At 35.3% G+C, this 23,871-nt stretch overlaps 1 protein-coding gene across 3 annotated transcripts in view; it reads left to right on the plus strand.

Moving 5' to 3' along the window:
- Positions 1–23,493, plus strand: part of INTS6 (integrator complex subunit 6) — a 91,729-nt gene extending 68,236 nt beyond the window's left edge. For all 3 annotated transcript variants that reach the window (XM_039473270.2, XM_039473271.1, XM_074387662.1), the window contains 11 exons: positions 1,646–1,798; positions 1,927–2,059; positions 3,610–3,704; positions 6,155–6,265; positions 7,272–7,487; positions 9,770–9,896; positions 11,101–11,243; positions 11,460–11,691; positions 16,496–16,867; positions 17,923–18,016; positions 20,321–23,493. In XM_039473270.2, coding sequence (XP_039329204.1) covers positions 1,646–1,798; positions 1,927–2,059; positions 3,610–3,704; positions 6,155–6,265; positions 7,272–7,487; positions 9,770–9,896; positions 11,101–11,243; positions 11,460–11,691; positions 16,496–16,867; positions 17,923–18,016; positions 20,321–20,414 — 1,770 coding nt within the window. In that variant the 3' untranslated portion in view covers positions 20,415–23,493. The remainder of the gene's footprint in view (positions 1–1,645; positions 1,799–1,926; positions 2,060–3,609; positions 3,705–6,154; positions 6,266–7,271; positions 7,488–9,769; positions 9,897–11,100; positions 11,244–11,459; positions 11,692–16,495; positions 16,868–17,922; positions 18,017–20,320) is intronic.
- The last annotated feature ends 378 nt before the right edge of the window (positions 23,494–23,871 follow it).

Raw genomic sequence — 23,871 nt, forward strand, 5'->3', positions numbered from 1 at the left:
GTGGGAAGGAATATGAGGTAAGAAGTCTCTTAGAGGTTGTTACATGCCAACTCATTCTTCCAAACTTTGTTTGCAATATGCATGGGAGAAAATATGTATGTAGCATCGCTGGAACATGGAGTCTGTATGGCATGGTAGTGGGAAGGCAGTTAGGGACCAGATCATCAAGGATCTTTATATGCGATACTAAGAGTCTAGACCCTATTTTTAGGTGATAGGCTGTTACTTTCACTGAACAGTTATAAATAGAGAAATTATATGATTTTATTTATATTTCACAGCCATAAGATTGATCAGAGGAGGGCTGATTAGTTAAGAGACTAAAGAAAGCAAAAAGCAATTGTACTAATCTAATCTGAGAACTGATAAAGGCCCAAATTAAAGTGGTGAGAAATGGAAGATACATTTCTAGAGAGATGAGAGTAGTATTCATAGAAGGCAGCAACTAGTACTGACTACCTACCACGTTTATGTGTTCTGGTGAGTGCCTTAGAATTTGTGTTATCAGTTTATCCAGGTCTTTGTGACAGCTAAATATGGGAGATGAGGGGAAGATACCAAGAATAACGACTAGGTTTTTAAAACAGGTTTTGTAGCTTAGGAGAGAAAGAGCAAATTGTACACATTGTGTCTGAGGGACCTGTGGAAGATTCAGGTTATGTCCAGTAGGTAGTTAGATACAGCAGAGAAATGAGAGCCGTCTGGCCCCAACACAGTAGATTTGTGAACCACCAGGGTATAAATAGTAACTGAGGCCAATAGAGTCCTTTATGGCTATGAAATTTAAAATTATTTCCTCATAGCTCATTTTGTTCATAATTGGTGAGATTTTTAGGAAGAGTACTATTAAGAAGTAGATAGAGGAGTAACATGCCCTTTTTAAAAAAGTATTATTTTTTTTATACCTCTAGTACAGGGGTTTCTAAATTAAGAGTGTCTATCCTACAGAGTTTACCAAAATAATTGCTGGAACAGGGAAGGAAACATTAGAAGTTCCATTTATGGTATTTTTCATCCTATTTTAATACTGTTTTGGTATATATTTTGTTATGCACACTTACATTTCTAATTTATATAATTAGAAATAAATATATATCTAATGTATATTAAAAAACTGATAAAGATATGATTACTTTGGAAGTCATTACTCTGTAATTACTACAAACGAAGACTTATTAGAGTTTCTGTATACAGTAATGAATACTCAATTACTAAATTTAGCATAAGACATAAAAATATATTCATTTTCTTACAAAATTAGCCTAGCATGGTGGCGTGCGCCTGTAATCCCCAGCTGCTTGGGAGGCTGAGACAGGAGAGTCCCTTGAACCTGGGAGGCAGAGGTTGCGGTGAGCCGAGATGGCGCCATTGCACTTCAGCCTGGGCAACAGGAGCAAAACTCAGTCTCAAAAAAAAGTTTTTTCATTTTCTATAGATTTTCAAGTATTTGTCTTTATCTTGTAAATATTACCTAACTTCAGCATTACATTTTCAAGTATTTTATTTCAGCTTAATGTTGCTTTTAGCAGTAACTCAAACTCTTACTAGCAAAACGGAAGAGCTGAGTACATTTTGATAACGAGCGTTACTTAGTTTTGTTTCTGGAATTTCATGTAAATAGTAATTACAAGACTTTCCCCTTTAGCCACCTCGTACATCTCATCCTGTAGTGAAGTTTTCCTGCACAGACTGTGAACCAATGGTTATTGATAAACTACCTTTTGACAAGTATGAGTTGGAACCTTCACCATTGACTCAGTTTATCCTGGAAAGGAAATCTCCTCAAACATGTTGGCAGGTGAGCCGAATAATTTACAGTGACCCCAAAATTTAAATGAGGTGTTTCTTAAAAAGCTGAATTGAATCAGTGGTTTATATAACATTCTTTAAAAGTTTTTAAAGTTTTAACTCCTCCTTTTTTAACAGGTGTACGTGAGCAATAGTGCAAAATATAGTGAACTTGGTCATCCTTTTGGTTACTTGAAAGCCAGTACAGCACTGAACTGTGTCAACTTATTTGTGATGCCTTACAATTATCCAGTCCTCCTTCCCCTCTTAGGTAAGTCATTCTTGTCACATTCTCCATGGCGTAGCATTTAAAAGTCCTCCTATTCCCTGATTAAAGAAAAAAATAGGTAAAAGAAAAAAATATTTAAAAAGTCCTCCTAAAGAACATTTCTTTGTTTTTATCTTCTGAAAATCAATGAAAATGTTTTGAATATTCTAAAATATTGAACATCTTTAAGAAAATATAGTAACCTTTTTGTGTTTGTAGTAAATTAAAAGATGATGTCAAAACACCTTTTAGTCTGTAAATTAATAAAGGTATTACTTTTTTTTTTTTGAGACAGAGTCTCACTTTGTAGCCCAGGCTAGAGTGCAGTGGCATATTCTCAGCTCACCGCAACCTCTGCCTCCCAGGTTTAAGCGATTCTCCTGCCTCAGCCTCCTGAGTAGCTGGGACTACAGGCATATGCCACCACACCCAGCTAATTTTTGTATTTTTAGTAGAGATGGGGTTTCACCATGTTGACCAGACTGGGCTTGAACTCCTGACTTCAGGTAATCTGCCCACCTTGGTCTCCCAAAGTACTGTGATTACAGGCATGGGCCACCATGCCCAGCCAAAGGTATTACATTTAAAAATTTTTTTTTTTTTTTTTTTTTTTTTGAGACGGAGTTTCGCTCTTGTTACCCAGGCTGGAGTGCAATGGTGCGATCTCGGCTCACCGCAACCTCCGCCTCCTGGGTTCAGGCAATTCTCCTACCTCAGCCTCCTGAGTAGCTGGGATTACAGGCACACGCCACCATGCCCAGCTAATTTTTAGTAGAGACGGGGTTTCACCATGTTGACCAGGATGGTCTTGATCTCTTGACCTCGTGATCCACCCGCCTTGGCCTCCCAAAGTGCTAGGATTACAGGCTTGAGCCACCGCGCCCAGCCCTAAAATTTTTAATTAAATACTCTGACTTTTCTGCAAGTTAGATTTCTAACATAGTTAGAATTGGTAATGTAGGCTTTCTGTGAAATGAGACATTTTGCAGAAGCATAGTGTAGTTAACAAGATCTGAGTGCATTTTCTAAGAATTTGTCTATACTTTAATTTTCATTTGGCAAGTATTTTTTTAAATAAAGGAATTTGTTCCAAAATAATATGATAAAATCCTAAAGTTCGTTTCTAGGTACCATCTACCTATCATGTTTGAGGAGTGCTGTTGGAGAAAACTTTTCCTCCATGAAATCACATTAGATTTAAAAGTTATAGTCAAAATATTAGTAGGTATTAAAATATAGAAAACATTGCATGCTTTGTCTGTCTTCAGATCTGCTTTGTGTCTAGGTCTAGGGAGGGCATAGATTTTTCTTGTTTATTTTTTGATTTTACGTTAATTACTACATGTACTTTTAGACCATAATTGGCATCTTTTCATTTTATAGAAGATGACATAACCATAAATCTTACTGCTGTTAATATTGTTAAAAACTTACGTCTGATGTTACTCTCTCAAAAACAACAAAGCAGACTTTAAAAAGGAAATGTCTTTGACTTGACTTCTCTGTGTGAAAATAATGAGTAGTGATAGTTTGTTCACATTATACATTTCTAGATGACTTGTTTAAAGTGCATAAAGCAAAACCAACATTGAAGTGGAGACAGTCATTTGAAAGTTATTTGAAGACAATGCCTCCCTACTATCTCGGGGTAAGAATATTATTTAAAATAACTTGGCCGGGCGCAGTGGCTCACGCCTGTAATCCCAGCACTTTGGGAGGCCGAGGTGGGTGGATCATGAGGTCAGGAGTTTGAGACGAGCCTGGCCAACATGGTGAAACCCCGTCTCTACTAAAAATAACAAAAATTAGCCGGGCGTGGTGGTGGGCGCCTGTAATCCCAGCTACTCGGGAGGCTGAGGCAGGAGAATTGCTTGAAACCAGAAGGTGGAGGTTGCAGTGAGCTGAGATCATGCCACTGTACTCCAGCCTGGGCAACAAGAGTGAAACTCTGTCTCAAAAAAAAAAAAAACAAAAAAAAAACCTGTTAATTATATTATGCTTATGGTTTATTGTGGATATTGTAAACTTTTATTTATTGCTTTTATAAATTAGATGACATGAAAATTAAGTATACAAATAACCGCTATAGACATAAGGGTAAAGAGAGATTTCAGTGATTTGCAGAGTAGTGATGATGATCATGATCAGAAGGACATTTATATACTGCCTACGAAGGCCAGGTATTCTCCTAAGCAACATCATTAATTTATATAGTTACCCTGCGAAGTGTAGAAATGATTATTGGTCCTGTTACACAGATGAGAAAACTAAGACATTAAAAATTAAATAATTTGCAGAAGGCTACATAGTTAATACGTGAGGGGATGAGAGGACTGAAATTCAGTCCACCTTTGATTTAGGCTTTTAACCTTGAGTGTTGTACTACCTTTTTAAATGACAGTTTTATGATTATAGTTGTCTCTCAGCATCTGTGAGGGATTGGCTCCAGGATCTTCTATGGATACCAAAAGTAAGAGATGCTCAAGTCCCTCCTGTAAAATGGCATAGTATTTGCATGTAACCTACACATATTCTCTTGTATACTTTAAACCATTTCTAGATTACTTATATGTATATACTTGTTATACTGTAGTGTTTAAGGAATAATGTCAAGGATAAAAGAGTCTGTATATGTTCAATACAGATGCAGTGATCCTTTTTTTTCCCTAACATTTTCGGTCTGTGGTTGGTTGAAGTCACAGAATACAGAATCCACAGATACGGAGAGCTGACTGTATTTTTTTTTAAGCGTGCACAATAGTTTTTGTTGTATTATTTCCCAAATCTCTAAAAACACCTTGTAAGGTAGATAAACGTATATTCTCATAGAACCATGTGCTTTAGAGAAGTTGATTACTTCAAAACTAGTGTATCATAGTAGGTAAAACCAATAACATGCATTTTATTAAATACACGATTAAGTTTGTGAAAAATAACTTTTTAACAAAAGTACCTGAATTAAAATCACTTATGTATTACTTTTGTTTTTGATGTGGGAATATTACAGCATTTCTAAATCGTCCCTAATATAATTAGGAGATTAATTTCTTGGGCTTCGAAAATCATGACATTTTATAGTTCTGAGAGATAAGTTGTGTGGAATGTCTGGCACACAGTGCCTGCCATGTAGAAGGGCAAAAAAGAACAAATACTTTGAATAGGAACTGTTACATATGTTGACTCATTTATGTTTCATAGCAACCCTGAGGATTTAGCCAAGCCAAACAGGTGTTAAATATCAGGGCTGGGATTTCAGTTTGACACCAGTGCTTATATACTTTCTAATATGTCAGTGATTATCATCCTTTTTCTGGCTCTATCCCATTCACAAATGCTAGACACTCTTGCTAGTGATATTTCTCATCACACAAAGTAATTCTCAGTCTCTCCTTACAATTGAAAGGTTTTTGTTTTTGTTTTTTACCATACCACATCTGTAATAAATATTAGATTGTTTTTTCCTCCTGCTTACGTTTCCTTCAGAGCTTATTTTCTTCAACTCAGCATACGATAATAGTAATGATTAATATTGCGTAACCGATGGTTTTATAAAGTGCTTTATGTGTATTAACTCATTTAATCCCACGACAACCCTGTAAGGGTGAGAACTATTATTATCCCCATTTTGCAAATGAGAAACTAAGCCACAGAGAGCTTGTTATATAACCCGATCTAGAATCATATAACTAGTGAGTGGTTGAGCAGCTGATTACCCTAAGTAAAAATCTTGAGTTTTCCTTGAGTGCTTTTTGCTTACTACCCACATTTTATCAGAGCTACCCCCTGTAATGTGTCTTCTGTCCATTTCTTCCAAACTTAGTATCTCCCAGTGGTACTCCTTATATCTCCCAGGAAGTTCAGCATTTTATCATTTTTGCCTTGGAAGTTATTATGGCCTCTAATCCTTTTTAACTACTTCAAATGGACTTTCATCCCACTGCCAAACGTTTTACTGAAACACAAATATGATTGTGTTACTTTCTTACTGAGGAGAAGAAGGGGAAATAATTTTTTGGGGAAAATTTTAAGGCAGACTATACATGGAACCATAGTTTTTAATAAGCTTTATATTGAGTGATGTTTTCTTTATTTCTATAGCCCTTGAAGAAAGCTGTTAGGATGATGGGAGCACCTAACCTAATAGCAGACAGTATGGAATATGGACTTAGTTACAGTGTCATTTCATACCTCAAAAAACTGAGTCAACAGGTAATATCAAAAAATAGAGTGAGCCATTAAGTATTTTGAATGCTTTTCGCTAAGATAGTTAAACAGGTTAAAAGCTAATTCTTGATAGTTCTAATGGAATTCTGTTACTAATATATTACATTTTAGAGCCACATAATTCTGCCTCACATCCATGGTGTGCTGTGTTTTGAAATGTTAATTTTAAAATTGTATAATAATTCCTAATTTATAAAAGTGGCTTCATGAGTGTGGTCCTAGACTTCTACATGTGAACATTTTTATCTTTTGAGAAATCTAGATTAGAAAGTCATTTTTCCTTAAAAAAGAAAAAACAGCTTCTCTTGCTTTATGTTTTGAAACCTGCCAATTTTTCTTTCAGCATGGGAGTTTCTTTGAAATGTTCATAGAAAACACTAAATTTTGTCTTTCTAGCCATAAACTACATTAATAAATACTATAGTAGTCAAGCAATATATAGTTTAACTGACTGCCACAATACTAATGTCCTGTGGAATACATTATTTTTTCAGTACTTCTGTCATCTCTATATTAACTACAAATCAAAATGCAGTTTGGGAGGAGTAAAAACATTGCTCCTTGCTTTCCAGGGAAGAACTGCATAATTACTTGCCGTATGGATGTGCTAATAAAAATGTCTTATGTAATGATTTTTTTTTAAATAACTTTTAAAAATAATAACCTGAATTGGGAATACACATTTTCATTTAGTGTGCATTTACATTTTATGGCTTAAGTATAGTGGGTGTTAATAAATTAAATAATAAATTGAAATTGTGTTTGTACTGCCCCAAAAGTTTGGAGTTGTAATGATTTAAAATCATATGATGATGTTGTTTAAACTATGTTTAATTTACCCAATACTTGACATAACTGTGCTACTTGAGTTAACTCCTTATGTACTTAAAAAATATATATATATATTTAATTTATAGAAGATCGTAACCATTAGTATCTTGTTTATTAATTTAGATTTCATCAAGATAATTCTTACTTATTTTTACTTTAGGCCAAAATAGAATCTGATCGAGTCATTGGATCTGTAGGCAAAAAAGTAGTACAGGAAACTGGAATAAAAGTCCGGAGCCGATCACATGGTTTATCAATGGCATATAGGAAAGATTTTCAGCAACTCCTCCAGGGAATTTCAGAGGATGTCCCTCACAGACTGCTAGATCTTAATATGAAGGAATACACTGGGTTCCAAGTTGCTTTGCTGAATAAGGTAATAGTCATATGAACTTAGTACTACTTTATTTATGTTCTGTTACGTTACTAGATAAATCACATTTTCTGCTAACTCTGACATTCAGTTTATCCAGAGTTTAAAAAGTATTTCTGTAGCCCTGCAGATTAATGATCATTATAGTGTCACTGCTAGAATTAAAACAAACAGTGTACATGGTGCGTGAATGAATGGATAGATTGATGAAGAGTAAACTAACTAACGTATTTTATAGATGAGAAAACAGAGGCTTAGAAATTGCTTAAAGCTACAATAGTGGATGGTAGAATTCACTATAGTTTTCTACTTAAACTGATGACCCTATTCGACCCACAGCATGATCCAAAAATGCTATGTGAGTAATCATTGTTACAGATATCTTTATCCCAGCAGCCTTTTTGTAGAAATAGGCAAGCTGATTCTAAAATTTATATGGAAGGTAAAGGTTTTAGAATAGCTAAAACAATTTTAGAAGAATAAACTTGGAAGACTTAACATCATCTGATTTTAAAACTTACCGTAAAGCTTACTACAGTGATCCATGCAGTGTGGTGCTGTTGTAAGGATAAACATATAGATTAGTAGAACAAAATTAAGTCTAGATGTAGGCCCTCACACATATAGTTAATTAATTCTTAACAAAGATGCTAAACTAAGTTAGTGGATAAGTAAACAGGCTTTTAAACAAATGGAACAATTGGATATCCATATGCAAGATAATGAATTTGACCATTACCTCATATCATTTGAAGTGGTCATGGTCTTAAATATAAGAAACTAAAACTATAAACTTCTAGAAAAAAACATAGGAAAAAATCATGATGTTGAGTTAGCAAAGATTTTTTTTTTTTTTAATTAGAGACAGAGTTTCACTCTGTCACCCAGGCTGGAGTGTAGTGGCACGATCTCTGCTCACTGCAACCTCTGCCTCCCGGATTCAAGTGATTCTCCTGCCTCAGCCTCCCAAGTAGCTGGGACTACAGGTGCATGCCACCACACCCAGCTAATTTTTTTTTTTGTATTTTTAGTAGAGCTGGGGTTTCACTGTGTTAGCCAGGATGGTCTCGATCTCCTGACCTTGTGATCTGCCCGCCTTGGCCTCCCAAAGTGCTGAGATTACAGATGTGAGCCACCGTGCCCAGTGAGTTAGCAAAGATATCTAAAAGCACATATCAAAAATGTTGATAAATTGAATTTCATTAAAATAAAACAATTTTGCTGTTCCAAAGAAACTTTAAAAATGAAGAGGGCAAGCTATAGGTTGGGAGAAAAAGCACATATCAAATAAAGGACTTGTATTAAAATATATAAAGAACTCATATAACTCAATAATAAAAAGAGAAACATGGGCAAAATATTTGAACAGACATTTCACCAAAGAAAATACACAAATACAAATAAGAAGATGAAGAAACACTCAGCCTTATCAGCCATTAGGGAAATCCAAATTAAAACCATAAAGAGATACTACTTCATAACTGTTAGAATGACTAAAATTTAGAGACAAAAAATACAGGTATTGATGAGAATGTGAAGCAACTCTTATAACATTACTGATAGTATATCGTTGGTATTTTCTTAAGAAGGTAAATATAAATTTGCTGTACAATCAGTCATTCTACTTGTAGGCTTAGTATGCCAATTCATAACAGCATTATTCATAATGGCCAAAAAACTTGAAACAGTCCAAGTGTCCATCAACTGGTGAATAAAGAAGATGTGATATGTCCATATAGTGGACTACTACTCTGGAATAAAAAGGAACAGACTACTGATACATGAATAATGTCAATGAATCTCAAAAACATAATGCTAATTGTTATAAGCCAAGTAGAAAAAATTAGACATTGCAAAATTATATTTATAAAATGTAACATAGAAAGCAAATCCCGTGGTTGCCTGGGGGTAGGTATAGTGATTGACTACAAGTGGGTACAAGAAACTTTTGGAGATGGTGGAAATGTTCTTAAACTGGATTATGATTAATTTACTAACACTCATCAAACTGTATACTTAAAATAGGTGATTTTGTGGTACATAAATTATACATCAAAAGCTGTTTTTTAAAAAATTTATGTTTTTAAAATTTGAAAATTGGTTTTTACTTAAATGAATTTCTTTTGTCCAGAATATATAATAAAATCTTTAGAGTTAGATGTCTTTATTTTTTTAAGCTAACTAGTTTATATATCTTATTTCCAAACTCACACTGCAGGCTAGAGATTTTAGTCTTTTAATTCTATGTTTGACAATAAATTTTGTCCTCAAATGTTGTTTAATAGGATTTGAAGCCACAGACATTTAGAAATGCTTATGACATACCAAGACGAAATCTCTTGGATCACTTAACAAGAATGAGATCTAATCTTTTGAAGAGCACCCGCAGATTTCTTAAAGGACAGGACGAAGGTTAGATCATAGTTTTAATACTGGCATTTTTAACATTTTTTTTTTCTTTATAGTCTTAAAAAGCATAGCATGATGATATTAATTTCAAAGAATTATTACAGTAATATAATATTCTTATTGTAAGTTCACACAGATGAAGGAAAAGGTAAATCATCCCTGATTCTCTACCTTTCTTCCTACCATCACTGTTGCCCCAAATTGTCTTCCTAGAGGTAACAACCTTTCTTAACAGTTTAGTTTCCTTTTATAGGTTTCTCTCTTTCTCTCTCACAAACACACACACACACGCTAACACATATCAAACTATATACTTAAGGTTTTTTTTTCCTTATCTCAGTCATTTTCTTGAGATATAGCAGTATCTGATGGTTTAACTCTGGATGGTCAGTTTCATGACATGTTCTGATAATTCCTTCACCTTTGTCCATGGCACCTACTATAAATCAAGTCAGATGAGACTTTAAACCTTTGCCATCTGTGATTTAAGCATCCTAACAATTTTATATAAAAGGGGTTAGCTATGTGACTTCTCTTTTCTAACATACTATACTTCTGTTTTCTACAAATTTTACTATAATTAAATTCTGTTTATTTGGAATAGCGTAGAAGGGATACATCCTTCATGGTAAGATCACACATACTTTCTTTTCTTTTTCTTCTTTTTTTTGAGTCAGAGTCTCACTCTGTCACCCAGGCTGGAGTGCTTAGTGCGATGGCTCACTGCAATCTCTGTCTCCTGGGTTCAAGCAGTTCTCCCCCTTAGCCTCCCTAGTAGCTGTGATTACAGGCACATGCAACCATGCCCTGCAGATTTCTGTATTTTTAATAGAGATGGGATTTTCCCATGTTGGCCAGGCTGGTCTCAAACTCCCGACCTCAAGTGATCCACCTGCCTCAACCTCCCAAAATGCTGGGATTACCAGCCTGGAGCCACTGCACCTGGCCACACATACTTTCTATGTACTGAAATTCATGGCAGTTTTTGTTTGGTTTAGATGATGAAATCAATATTTTAAATTTTATTTTAAAATACTTTGTCACAGCGGTCATAATTACACCAAATGAATTTAGAGTATGTTGGTAAGGAAAGCTGTCTAGAATAGCACTAGGTAACATTCATATATAAGGAAACATTATTTGAGAACTAATTAAAGTACAGTCTGAGTGAGGTTAACTTTTGTTGCTGTTACCTTCTTTTTGAAAGATCAAGTGCACAGTGTTCCTATAGCACAAATGGGGAATTACCAGGAATACCTCAAGCAAGTACCTTCTCCACTAAGAGAACTTGATCCTGATCAGCCTCGAAGGTTGCATACATTTGGCAACCCCTTTAAGCTGGATAAAAAGGTAATTTTGAAGTGTTCTATTATATAATTTGTTTGTGATAGGCACTGTCAGTTTTCTAGTTCTTAATTTAACTAAAGTAAGCTGAAGCTATTTTCCTAGTAGAGTATCTAATAAATGTCAACATAATTAGAATACAGTTTACCTTCATTAGAATTGACATTGGTTGTGCCATTTAAGCATTGTAAATTCAAGAAATTTGTATTCTTTTTGTTAAAGGGTATGATGATAGATGAAGCGGATGAATTTGTGGCTGGACCTCAAAATAAACATAAACGACCTGGAGAACCAAATATGCAAGGGATCCCTAAAAGACGTCGGTGTATGTCTCCACTACTAAGAGGCAGACAGCAGAATCCTGTTGTAAACAATCATATTGGGGGGAAAGGACCACCTGCACCTACAACTCAAGCACAGCCAGATCTTATTAAACCTCTTCCTCTTCATAAAAGTAAGAATTCGTTTTCTCTTAGACATTATTTGCTGCCTTTTGGTTCCTTTTCAAGGAACAGATTTTTGTCATTGATTATAGAAGAAAATTGATTAGTAGTACAACGGGTGAATGAATGTGTAGAGAAGATACTTGTTTAGTCTACATGAGCATATCATCATTTTTGTATGTCTTTTTAATGAACATTTCAACATTTCTTATATTTATGATGCTCTATTAGCTATCATGCTCTAACATATTATTTGCAAATCTTTCAAAATAATACTTATGAAAGGAGTATTATTAGCTACAGAAAGATGGTTTTTAATTTCAGTTGAAGTCAACTAATTATTAAATATGTATGCTATTTTGGATAATGCTGTGCTTTGAGGTTTACAACCACTGATGACGGGAGTGAGCTCTGCCCTCATTTAAAATATCAGCAAGGAAGGTCAGTCATTGAACAGATTTAGAAGTATGTTGAATGTTACAAAAAAGATGTCAAGTATATTGTGGAAGCATTTGGCAAGAGGATTTAAGTCTGTGAAGTCAAGACACTTTACTGAGCAAAAGCTTTACATAAGCAAAAGCTATGCATTTGCTTATGCTAGATCAGTAGTCTAAAAAAATGTGTAGAGGCATAAAGAAAAGGACATTAAGGAAACTTAAAGAATTGCAGAAAAAAAAAAAAGAATTTCAGTATAGCAAGGGTGTTGGGCATTAGGTAAGGTGAGAACTGAAAGATAGAACCCAGATTATGGAAGGCCTTGGAAGCTATTGTAAAGATTTTCAACTTTAAGGACAGTGAGAATACACTGAAAGGTTTTAAAATGATGATAACTAATCTGATTAGCATTTTATGAAGACCAGGTTGCCTATAATGTGTGTGGAATATTATTAGAGAGGAGCAAGAATGAATGTAGGGAAACTCGAATGCATTAATGAACTTATCAATTATAGATAATGGTTATACTTATAGCCTCTTAACTGAAGAGAAACAAAATATTATGTAACTCCTGATGGAAATAACAATACTACATCTGAGGTTGTCTTGCAAAAAAAAACAAAAAAAAAAAACAAATTGAACATCAATGTAATCAAACCAATTTATAGGGAATACAGGGGACAGAGACACATGTGGGATACAATTAGTAAAATCCAGATTATAGGAAACTGTACAGGACAAAGAATTTGTTGTCTTTTTTTTTTTCCAGAAAAATACATAGTAAAAGGGGGTACAGAATGATCGTATAGATTCAAATATAGTTAAGAGATACATAAGCCAGTTGCAATGTATAGGCCTTAACTGTACCCAGAATCAAACAAAATCAAACTTTTCCACAAATGTTTCCAGAAAACATAAGGTAATTGGAGAGCGTGGACACTGACTGGATATTTGATGTTATTAAATAATTACTATGCATGCACAGGAACCAGTTAGGAAATCCAGGGAACAGATGCTTGTGACCTCGCAGTAGGGTTACTAGAAGAATATGTATTTGAGAAATACTCAGACATACCACTAAAGGACTTCATTACTGGTTGGATATTGGGACCAGAGCAGGGGAGGAGTCAGGTTTCTGTCTTGAAAGACACTAATGGGTGGAAGAAGAAATGACAACTTCGTTTAGTTTAGAAGTGCATATTAGACCATCAAATGGAGATCCTAAGTTAGAAAATGAATATTGAGTTTGAGACTCATAAGGCGATTGGGCTAGAGGGGTGGGTAGCAGGTTATTCCCCATTGCACTGAATAAAATCTCACCAAGGCAAACAGCAGAAAAAAAGCTTAGAACACAACCTTGTAAGTGACAAAATTAAGAGAAGAAAGAGCAGAAAAGGAAATTGAGAGGGAAGAATTTTAGAGAGAGGAGAAAATAGGGAAGAATTTAATGTCATGGAAGCTAAAGGGTGAGATAATTGAGTGGGTAGTTGTCCCAAATACTAAGAAAAAAAAAAGTTCAATCAAGAGAAATGGAAAGATGCTGTGGTCTTTGGTGATCTTCGCCAGAGAAATTTCTGTGGAGTAAAGGGGCAGAGCCTAATGAGGGGTTATGGGAGGAATGAGAGGTGAGAAAATGGAAACAATGAGTATGAGTATAAACAACCATTTAAGTTTAGCTGTAAAAGCAAGATGGGAAAAGAGCATGCACGGTACCTGAAAGAGTTCACAGGGTTTTGAAAATGGTGATTTTTCTTTGTTTTTAAGATCAAAAACACTTGAGCATGTTTAGTGTTGGAACCAGTAAAGAGGGGAAGGTTGAAAATGAACATGAGAAAAGGCATACTCAGCACAGAATTACTGGGAAAGCAAGAGGGAGTGGTCTAGAGCACAGATGAAAGAATGCTGCCTCCATAGACTCAGAATGTGGGGGCAGGGGAACGGGGATGATGGGGGCATGCAATTTAGTTAGAGGGAGGTAAAGGAAGCCCCTTAATCATGACTTTGCTTTTCTTTCAAGCTCTGTGAAGTAGAAGGTGAGGTATACTGCTGAGACGGAAGGGGGTATCAGGAAAGTCAGAGATTTGAAGAGAGTGGGGAAGTTTAATAATCATGTGGGAGAGGGAGAAAAGGTTGTGATAAGATTGCTAGACAGTGCCTAGGATCCAAGTAGAGATGGTGATTGTGACCACTCTGCAGAGCTAGGCCCTATTTCTCCAGCAGTGTTCATCATTCCAGATGCAAGTCTGGGGCAAGCAGATAGAGTAAGTCAAGAAATGGGGTTTTGCTTGGCAGATGTTATGGGAAGACAGTAGAACAAGAGAAATTAAGACATTGGTAAAAGTGATATGTCATGGGATATAAGCCTGATACAGAATTGGTTACTTAGAAGGGATATGGTTAATAGGAGGAAGAAAGTTGAGGAATTGCTAGAGTCAAAGTCTGGCTGAGTTAAGGAGCAGTAACGGGAGTACTGCAAAGATGAGGGTTATACCCTCCATCTCTGAACTTGTCTGGATCTGAAAGGCGAAGGTTTAAGTGTAAGTTCTTTAGAGAAAAACTGGGGAATGGGGAGGCCAGGTTCTTAACATGATCTGCTTAAACATTAAAGTCACCACAACACTTCTCAGACTTGAATATGCATGTGAATCACCTGGAAGGACTAAACTACAGATTTCCATTTATTCAGTCTGGAGCAGATGAATATTTCTAGCAAGCTCTCTGATGGTGCTACTGCTGCTTGTCCACACGCCAGACTTCAAGTAGGAGTAAGGACCAAGAATGAAGTCAGGAGGGTTGAGGGGGTGGAATGTGCATGGTAGATGCACTTAACTGAAGTGTACTCTGAGAATGACCCTGCATGGCAGACACACCCGCAGGTGGTTGGGAGTTCTGAGCTAGGGAATAGGGTGCCTAACCCAAAGATCCATTCCCTATCTATGAGGAACATCTGAGCCCCTAGCTCATTGTCAAGTGAATGCAGGCCAGACAGGGGATTGAGGCCCATTGTTTTGGGTTAAATTAAGGTTGCCTGATAGAGATTGTTAGAGGGAAGAGTGCTAAGTGAAAATACGATATAAACTGCATGCTTTCTGCAAGCAGTTGCCATTTTTCTGCCCAGCTTGCTGCCACTGGCCTCTGCCCCCTTTACGTAAGCCCCCAACAAAACCCCTTGTCTTGTTTGCAGACACTGGATCTCTTCTTCAGCTTCTTGAACTTGGTGCCATCCCCACTGGAGTCGGTAGGGGCTCAGCACAGCAGAAGGAAGGCTATGAACTGGGTGCCAGAGACAACAGTGACCTACAGGCGTGTGCCCTGGAGATTGGCATAAGATAGTGATGAGGAGAGACAGCATGAATGGCATGGTTGAGTCTCACAGAGTACAAAGGAGTAATTTTTCAATAGCACTAGGAAGTGAAGGAATCAGTGACACCATGTCCTTTTATGCCTATGGAGAGTATGCAAGAGAAGACAATTTCAACTTTTGGTCTGGAAAGGAGAGCAGTCTCCATACAGGAGAGCTGGGTTCCAGTTAAAGCATAAGTTGTTGCAGAGAATATTCAGTAAAGGAGAGTTTGCAAATCGTGGAATAGAATTTAGGGAGAGAGTCAGGAATTTGGGGGATTTGTGGAAATGAGTATAGGGGAATATGAGTAAATAGCTTATAGTTTGGACAGGAAATGAGGGGTATCCTGGAGGTTGGTGAGCAGTCACAGAACTTAAAATTCAGCTGCTTTCTGTGGGGCAAGTCTAATAATCTGGTATTAAGAGGCAAGCTTGCCAGCTTTTAGGTTTAGTAGTCTAATGAGCTGAAGTGCGCACCAGGTTGCTCTGCACTGCTAATTAAATGATGACTAGATTCTCTAGTTAAAAGAGAAGGGTAGACTGTAAACCATTACCTGTTTGGTGGTATGTTTTCTGCAGAATTTGGAACAGTGAGAGCCCAGAAGTATAAGTGGAAAGTAAAAACTACCCAGTGTTTACTTTTGCCTCTATATGATACTAGATGTATAAGGCATAGGTAGGTTGGAATGAGTTAGGGTTCTCTAAGATAGAGATGACCGTAATAATTGTGATCATATATATTTCATTGAAGTATCAAGAACCTACTTGTTTCAATGAAATGGCCGTAGAATAAACCAGAAAACTAAAACCTCCTTGAAATTGGCTTTATTTTTGCCCTTAAGAGTAAAAATCATAAATATTTTGTAAATACTGTATGTGTGTCACATTGAAATATACCGTATCTTTGGCAGTGCTTAAGAACTATATCACATTATTTGTGTCAGTTGTGACTTGCTGTAATAATGTTCTTTTGTGGCTTTATTTACTCTATGCTTTGAGACTAGATTCCGTAATGTTTCCCCATATCTTTGTTTTTAGTTTCAGAAACCACCAATGATTCGATAATACATGATGTGATTGAAAATCATGTTGCAGACCAACTTTCATCAGACATTACACCAAATGCTATGGATACTGAATTCTCAACATCTTCTCCAGCCAGTTTACTGGAACGGCCAACCAATCATACAGAGGCTCTTGGTCATGACCATTTAGGAACTAACGACCTCACTGTTGGTGGATTTTTAGAAAATCATGAGGAGCCAAGAGATAAAGAACAATGTGCTGAAGAGAACATACCAGCATCTTCACTCAGCAAAGGAAAGAAATTGATACACTGCAGAAGCCATGAAGAGGTCAATACTGAACTAAAAGCACAAATAATGAAAGAGATCCGAAAACCAGGAAGAAGTATGTATAATAAGAGACAAACCTCAAATCTGATTTCTGGATGTGCTCAAAAAGCAAAAAAAAAAAAAAGAAAAGTAATGGTAGTAAAAGAATAGATACGATTCTAGATCTGTCTTTCTGTCTTGAACAACAGCTCAGTTAAGGTTCTTTATTCAACTATCAATACTGAGTATCTTCTATTTCCAAGGTACTAGATACGGTAGGCAGCAGGGACTGAGAGCAGAGCAACACTATACAGATAAATTACATGTAGTCCCTACTATGACAGGAACCCATAGTCTTGAGTATTATTCTGACCAACAGTATAATTTTAATATAACAGCTAGCTCACAAAAGATACAGTGAAAATTAAATGGCTTTACGTCTGTAAAGTTTTTGTCACAGTGTCTACCACTGTGTTTAATAGTTAAACTATGATAGTGATATCATAGGATATGTTTTGGCTGAAAAACTAAAGTTATGAAAGCTATCTAGTGTATGAACGCAAAAGAACTTTATGGGAAAATATTCAGTATTATTGACATTTATTTAGAGTATGTTAACAGATCATTTCACCTGGAGTAATACAATGACCTGGGTGGTCCAGAAGTGGGTACGAATCAGTCCTTGGAGTTTAGGAGTTTATAGCCCTTGCAGAGTTTCATGTGAAAACTTTAAACTGAAATAACACTCTTGACCTGTTTGGTTTTTTTTCCCCCACTTTCCACTTACCCCCCATGTTAGCCATTAGAATTTTAAACTGTAAGGATGGAGTTTTGTAAAGGCCACTTGTTCTTATTTTTTAGTGGTATGACCAAAAAGCTATTTAGTTTTACGTTTTATGTGTAATAGGGACTTTTACTTAAAAAGCAGGATTTGATTAGTTGTTTTATCTTTGTTGCTGTATACTTACTTTTACACATACGTTAAAATATAAAATCTCGAATAATTGGTGAAATTTTTATGTAGAATATTTTTGTCTCAGTATATCTTAATATAATAAACTGCAATAGAATATTGAATAAGAATACAAATGAAAACCATTTAATTTTTCTTTTTGCTTCTTTTGCTTTAAGAATATGAAAGAATCTTCACTTTACTGAAGCATGTGCAAGGCAGTTTACAGACAAGACTAATATTTTTACAAAATGTCATTAAAGAAGCATCAAGGTAAATAAACTATTGCATATAATGAAATGGTGATGAAATGAGTCCCCAGTTTATATAAGCAGTATTTTAACAGTATCTGTTTTGCACTTGTGTTGTTTATAAATGTATATTTCATACCAACATATAAATAAATCATTATTCTTTTTTAGTTTATTGAAAGAAATTCACTTAGAAAACAGCCACATATACATTCTTCAGGAATTATGGACCTTTTCTCTCCCTGCAAATTACTAGATACTTGGAGAATTCTTGTTGATTCTTTGCTGTAGCTTTTTGATATCTTTATGTTAATATTTTACAACCTTTTTCTCCTTTATGCATTAACTGTAAAAATTACATAAGCAATCTAAATGTAAAAATAACATAAGCAATACTTGAATGTCATTTATTTGTACATGGGAAAATACAATTAAGGGGACCAGAATTGGACAAAAGAGCCTTTTCTGATTGTTTCAGTAGCTCAGGATTATTAGTATATTTGTCCTCTGTATCTGTGGATTCTACATTCGTGGATTCAGGCAACCACAGATTGAAAGTATCTGGAGGCGGGAAATGGATGGTTGTGTCTGTATTGAATATGTACAGGTTTTTTTTTTCTTGTCATTCTCTAATTCAGTCTAACAACTATTCACATAGCATTTACACTGTATTAGTATTATAAATAATCTAGAGATTATTTCCATGTGGGAGAATATACATAGGTTACATGCAAATATCGGGCTATTTTATACAAGGGACTTGAGCATTCATGGATTTTGTTGTTCATAGGGAGGCCTGGAATCAATCCCCCATGAATATGAGGGAATCACATATAAAGAAAGTAGATAAAGGTTATAAATGGTAACTAAGAAGTGTAATTAACTGGAAAACAGTTGTATGAGTTTAAAAACATTTTTTATTTTTCCTTCAAGATTTTGGGAATTTTAGTATTGTAAGACAAGTTGGGGCTTATCTCATCTGACCTTCTAAATGTAAACACACTTAGCCTTTGTCCCCCTCTCCCTTCTATACGACACATAAAAACTTTAGATAAAGTTGCTTTTTTGTTTCATGCTTTCTTTTCACATCTTTTCTTTTCTTTGGAGTGGCTAGAGCACAAGCCACTTTGCAGGATCAAGATAAGACTACAACTTTTTATATAATTTTGAGTATTTAACCTGTTAATGCTCTTTCCAGTGACATTCTGTCCACTAAAACCTCATTAGGAATTTAACTATATTCCTGGTATCTGTAATTCACTTCTGCCACCTTTTAGAGAATTGTGTAGTATTATGGTGGCTATTTAGATTAGCTTGCAAGTAGCGAGGAAATAGGACTAAAATGTCCAGTGTCTTGGGATATTCTAAAAACCATCAACAATTATGTAGACGATGCAATTTTAGTCTGCCCAAATTTTTTACTGAAAATTTTTAAAAATTGTCACTTGAACTTAAACTGCTTTCTATACTCTGTATTATAGATATCTATCCTTGATTTGCTAGCTTTCAAATTGTAATAGAATACCATGGCTTTTAAATGCTACTCCCCAATTTTCATTTCTTCTTCCATTTTGTGGGAGATTATATTCATATTTTGTTCACATTCCTTTGAACATTCAGTTTACAAAAAGAATGAGAAGAAGCTATTGAAGTATATGCTTTGGGAGCCCAAATTTCACTAGAGTGTTTGCAACTCTTGAATATATTTTGAATATATTAATTTTTGGGGATTTTTTTGGTTTTTTCTTTTTCTTTTTCTTTTTTTTTTTTTTTTTGAGATGGAGTTTCCCTCTTGTTACCCAGGCTGAAGTGCAATGGCGCGATCTTGGCTCACCGCAACCTCCGCCTCCTGGGTTCAGGCAGTTCTCCTGCCTCAGCCTCCTGAGTAGCTGGGATTACAGGCACGTGCCACCATGCCCAGATAATTTTTTGTATTTTTAGTAGAGACAGGGTTTCACCATGTTGACCAGGATGGTCTCGATCTCTTGACCTCGTGATCTACCTCCTCGGCCTCCCAAAGTGCTGGGATTACAGGCGTGAACCACCGCGCCCGGCCCTGTTTTTTCCTTTTTCTTTTTGGTTGTAGAAGGGACAACCTCTTTCTCATTGTTTAAACCTAGAATGTTTTAGGGACAAATTATAATACTGTACTGGTACAATAATTTGCTAATCTTTCAACATATTTTGTGTTATAGTATTGATTTTTCTATTTTCATTTCACTTTGAAAAATCTTCCCAAAGCAATTTTCCCTCTTAAAAAAAAATTATACTGGTTTATACTATTCATTAAAAAGTAATTGAGAGTACTATTTATTTTTTCATACAGGTTTAAAAAACGAATGCTAATAGAACAACTGGAGAACTTCTTGGATGAAATTCATCGAAGAGCCAATCAGATCAACCATATTAATAGCAATTAAAAGAAAATAGAATGTGGCCACTTATTTCACTATCTTCTTCAAATACAAAGTAAATACAAGACTGTTGTGATCTTGCATTCATTTTCTGACATGCATTGTTGGCTATTTGAAATACTAAAAGCAAATCTACAGATCTTTTTTCCATCATTTTACAGTGACCTTTTCTTCATTTTGGTTTATTTTTGTAATGTGAAAAGTATCACTCTAAAAAACATTTTTATTTAACAAACTAAAAATATTCCTCCAGATCTCTTGCTTGTCATTGACTCTTGCGTGTCAATTTCCCTCAGGTTCTATTTTCTTAAACCAACCTTTAAAATTGTCACCTCTGTTAAGGTTGAACTTTGCCAAAAAAAAATTGAAGTTACTTTGTAATTTTTGGGGAAAAAAGCACATACATTAAAACTAGGTAATGTTTTGTATATACAGTTATTTTGGATATATTATTGTAAGTTGTACAAATGTATTTTGAAGAATATTTAAGAAAAGCACTTTTGTTATTCCATCAATAAATGCTCTATTTTACTCTTGTGTGGTTTAGGAAGTAATCACATTTAAGGTAATCATTTTAAAACATCCTAAAACAATGGAAATTTAAAGGCCTTGCTTTTTAGCATTGGAAAAATACCCCACTTGAAGTTCATGTTTGTTAAGCCTAACTGTAATTACATGTTACATAATCTGCATTGCCTTTTTACTATATGTCTGTAGTTTTTGTTGGCCATGCCAACATACTCCCATTTCTGCCCAGATTATGGGAATGACTTTGTCTGGTGCAGATAGACAGATACTTTAAAAGCTATTTAAAAAGCAGACAGCTCTGGATATTACTGGTTCCTTACTTCAACACCTTTTCCTTTCTCACTAGGATTGTGGGTGGCACAAAGTTTAAGCTATTAGCTAGGGAGTGGTAGGTTTGGAGTGAACTACATACTCTGAAATACCTAGCCTTTAGCAGCTTCATGCCATGCTTCCAAAAAAAGCCCACAACAAATTGGAGGCCTCTTTGTTCTGCTCTACTGTTCTCACACTTAGATTCTATTTTATTTATAAGCTAAGTGGAAAGGAAACACCTTTAAGATGGCTTTGCTCATTTTGCATCCCCCCTGAGTTTCACAGGATAAGGAAAACCACACCATTCTCCACCCTCACTTCAACATGGCCTGTCATATCCTTACTGAGGAAGCGATCTTACGGCCTGACTCACTCACCATTCATAGATCACTCCTGTGCCTTTTAGTGGTTTGGGGGATAACCAATAGAAAAGAACATCAAAATAGATTTGGATTAAGAGTAGGCAAAATAAACTTATAAAATTAAAAAATCGAAGTATTTTTAGGTTTATAATATTGAAAATCACATACCCTTATCTTTTTACACTTTATCAGAACATTTTTTAAATTTCAAGGGTATAGCAAAGTGAAATTATAACTTTATGAAGAAAAGCATCGATCAAAGTGGATAACATGCATTTAGTCTAGGGGATTTGAAACTCTCCCAATACTGAAGACAAACCCTGTCAAGAAAAAGAAGAATTTAATGTAATATTATATAGTATTTTCATATGCAGTTCTTTAAACTTTACTTCTACACAAATACTTTTTAGCAAGATAACATTTAATAGATGGAATTGTTAAGGTAATCGCCTGTAGTCAAGTTGCTAAATTCAATGAGAGTCACACAAAATCCAGAATTTATTATTCAGATTCTGAGATTAGTAGGAGGGATTAGAAGTTATTCAGATAAAAATTCATACTTAACAAGAGTATTTAGGAGATTCAGCCTATCACAATATTTAGCAGCTTTCCTTGTCAGAAAGTTTTACTTTCTATTTCACAGGTTGCTCGTGACCTTTAATACATTTTTCTGAGTGAACCCTGGAGGGAGGTGAGAAGTAGCAGTTCTGTTCATCTCTTTTTGTCTTTCATCTTTCTGCCACTATCCTCTCGCCTCATCCTAAAACCTGGTCGGGAGGGTTTGAAACCTATCAGAACTAAAGTTAATGTCCCATCTCTCTCAGACATTTTTCATTTAAACAAAAAAAACTATGGGTATATTAGTTAAATTAGTGAAATACTTATTGTAGAATTCTTGTTGGCAAAAGGGAAGGGGAATACATCTAGGGGGAACATCATGTCTTTTAGGCCCTTTATGTCACTGAATGACTTAAGGCTGGACAAATGATATTCTTGGAAAGTTTAATCTTGAGGTTTTCAGATTTTTTTTTAAATGTCCCCCATCTTTCCCATTTGCTGATTGATTCATTAGTTGTTCTTATCATAAGATTTGTCAGTTTGGAGTAATGAAGGCTGAGACTCATTTCTAAACTCTTCCATAATCATCACCAGAAGAGCAGCCACTGTTCTGTGTGGTGTGGGCTAATGCCTCCCAGATAGAGGTAAATAAAATCACAAGGACTACTAAAATTCTGGTCGATTGTGGAACTGGTTTTGGATTATCCTTATGTTTTTATTCTGACTACTGAAGCAGTTCTGAAAACATACCATTGAAACAGTGGTGTGTCTTTTTCTTGTTAAAGGATTTTACATCATTTTTATGCAGTTGAATTCCAAAATCAGAATCTCTTTTTTACCTATCAACCTTTATTGGCTGTTGGCTTTTGGCGGTGACCTTTCTGTTCAAATGTAGTCCTGTCTCCTTGTTTCTTTAGGGAGTAGAACCTGTCTTTTTTTTTTAATCTTTCATTTTTTTCACATGTCTTTTCTAAGAGAAGGCTCTCTGCTGCCTGTTCTGGGTGATAAATTTTCGTCTAGTCAATATGGGGTTGGGATGATCACGGTGAAATACTAGGAAGACATATTCTGTTGAACTTTTTCTCTCCAGATAATCCCCAAATAGATTGTTTTCTAGTGAATGGTTTATATCTTTCTCATCACAAAAATGTTCCTTTGATTTCTAGCACAAGGTACAGCAGGATGCAAATGATTCTCAGATAAAATGATGTTGACAGTATTTCCTTAACAATTTATGTAAAACTATGCATAATTTTCATTATTCTAACTTTTGACATTTTTTTCTCCATAAATAAAAGTAATGCCTGATGTTTAGTTAAAGTAGATCCACCTTTGCTTGATTTTATTAGTCTTGTTCTATCCTATTTCTTTTTAATACACTGTTTACACTTGCCAACAACTCTTAACTGAGAATCTCTTTTCCTTCCTAGGCTAAGTAATTGTGAGTAGGAGAGGAAGAATATTAAGAGAAATAATTTAAAGACTTTGTTCAATGTGGCCGAAGCCTAAGGATATTTGTGTGTCCTTCTGATGTACCGAGTTTTGGATTACTTTAAGGTTATATAGTGGGACTTACAACTACTGGGGCAAACATTTGATTTATGAGAAAGATCAACAAAACAGTGTAGAAATCCAGGTGCATTAGAATACCAGAATCACAAGAGGACTGCTCTGGCATACTCTTAGTGACCTGAAAAAACTCT

Source organism: Saimiri boliviensis, chromosome 16 (assembly GCF_048565385.1).
Source record: "Saimiri boliviensis isolate mSaiBol1 chromosome 16, mSaiBol1.pri, whole genome shotgun sequence".
NCBI lineage: Eukaryota > Metazoa > Chordata > Mammalia > Primates > Cebidae > Saimiri > Saimiri boliviensis.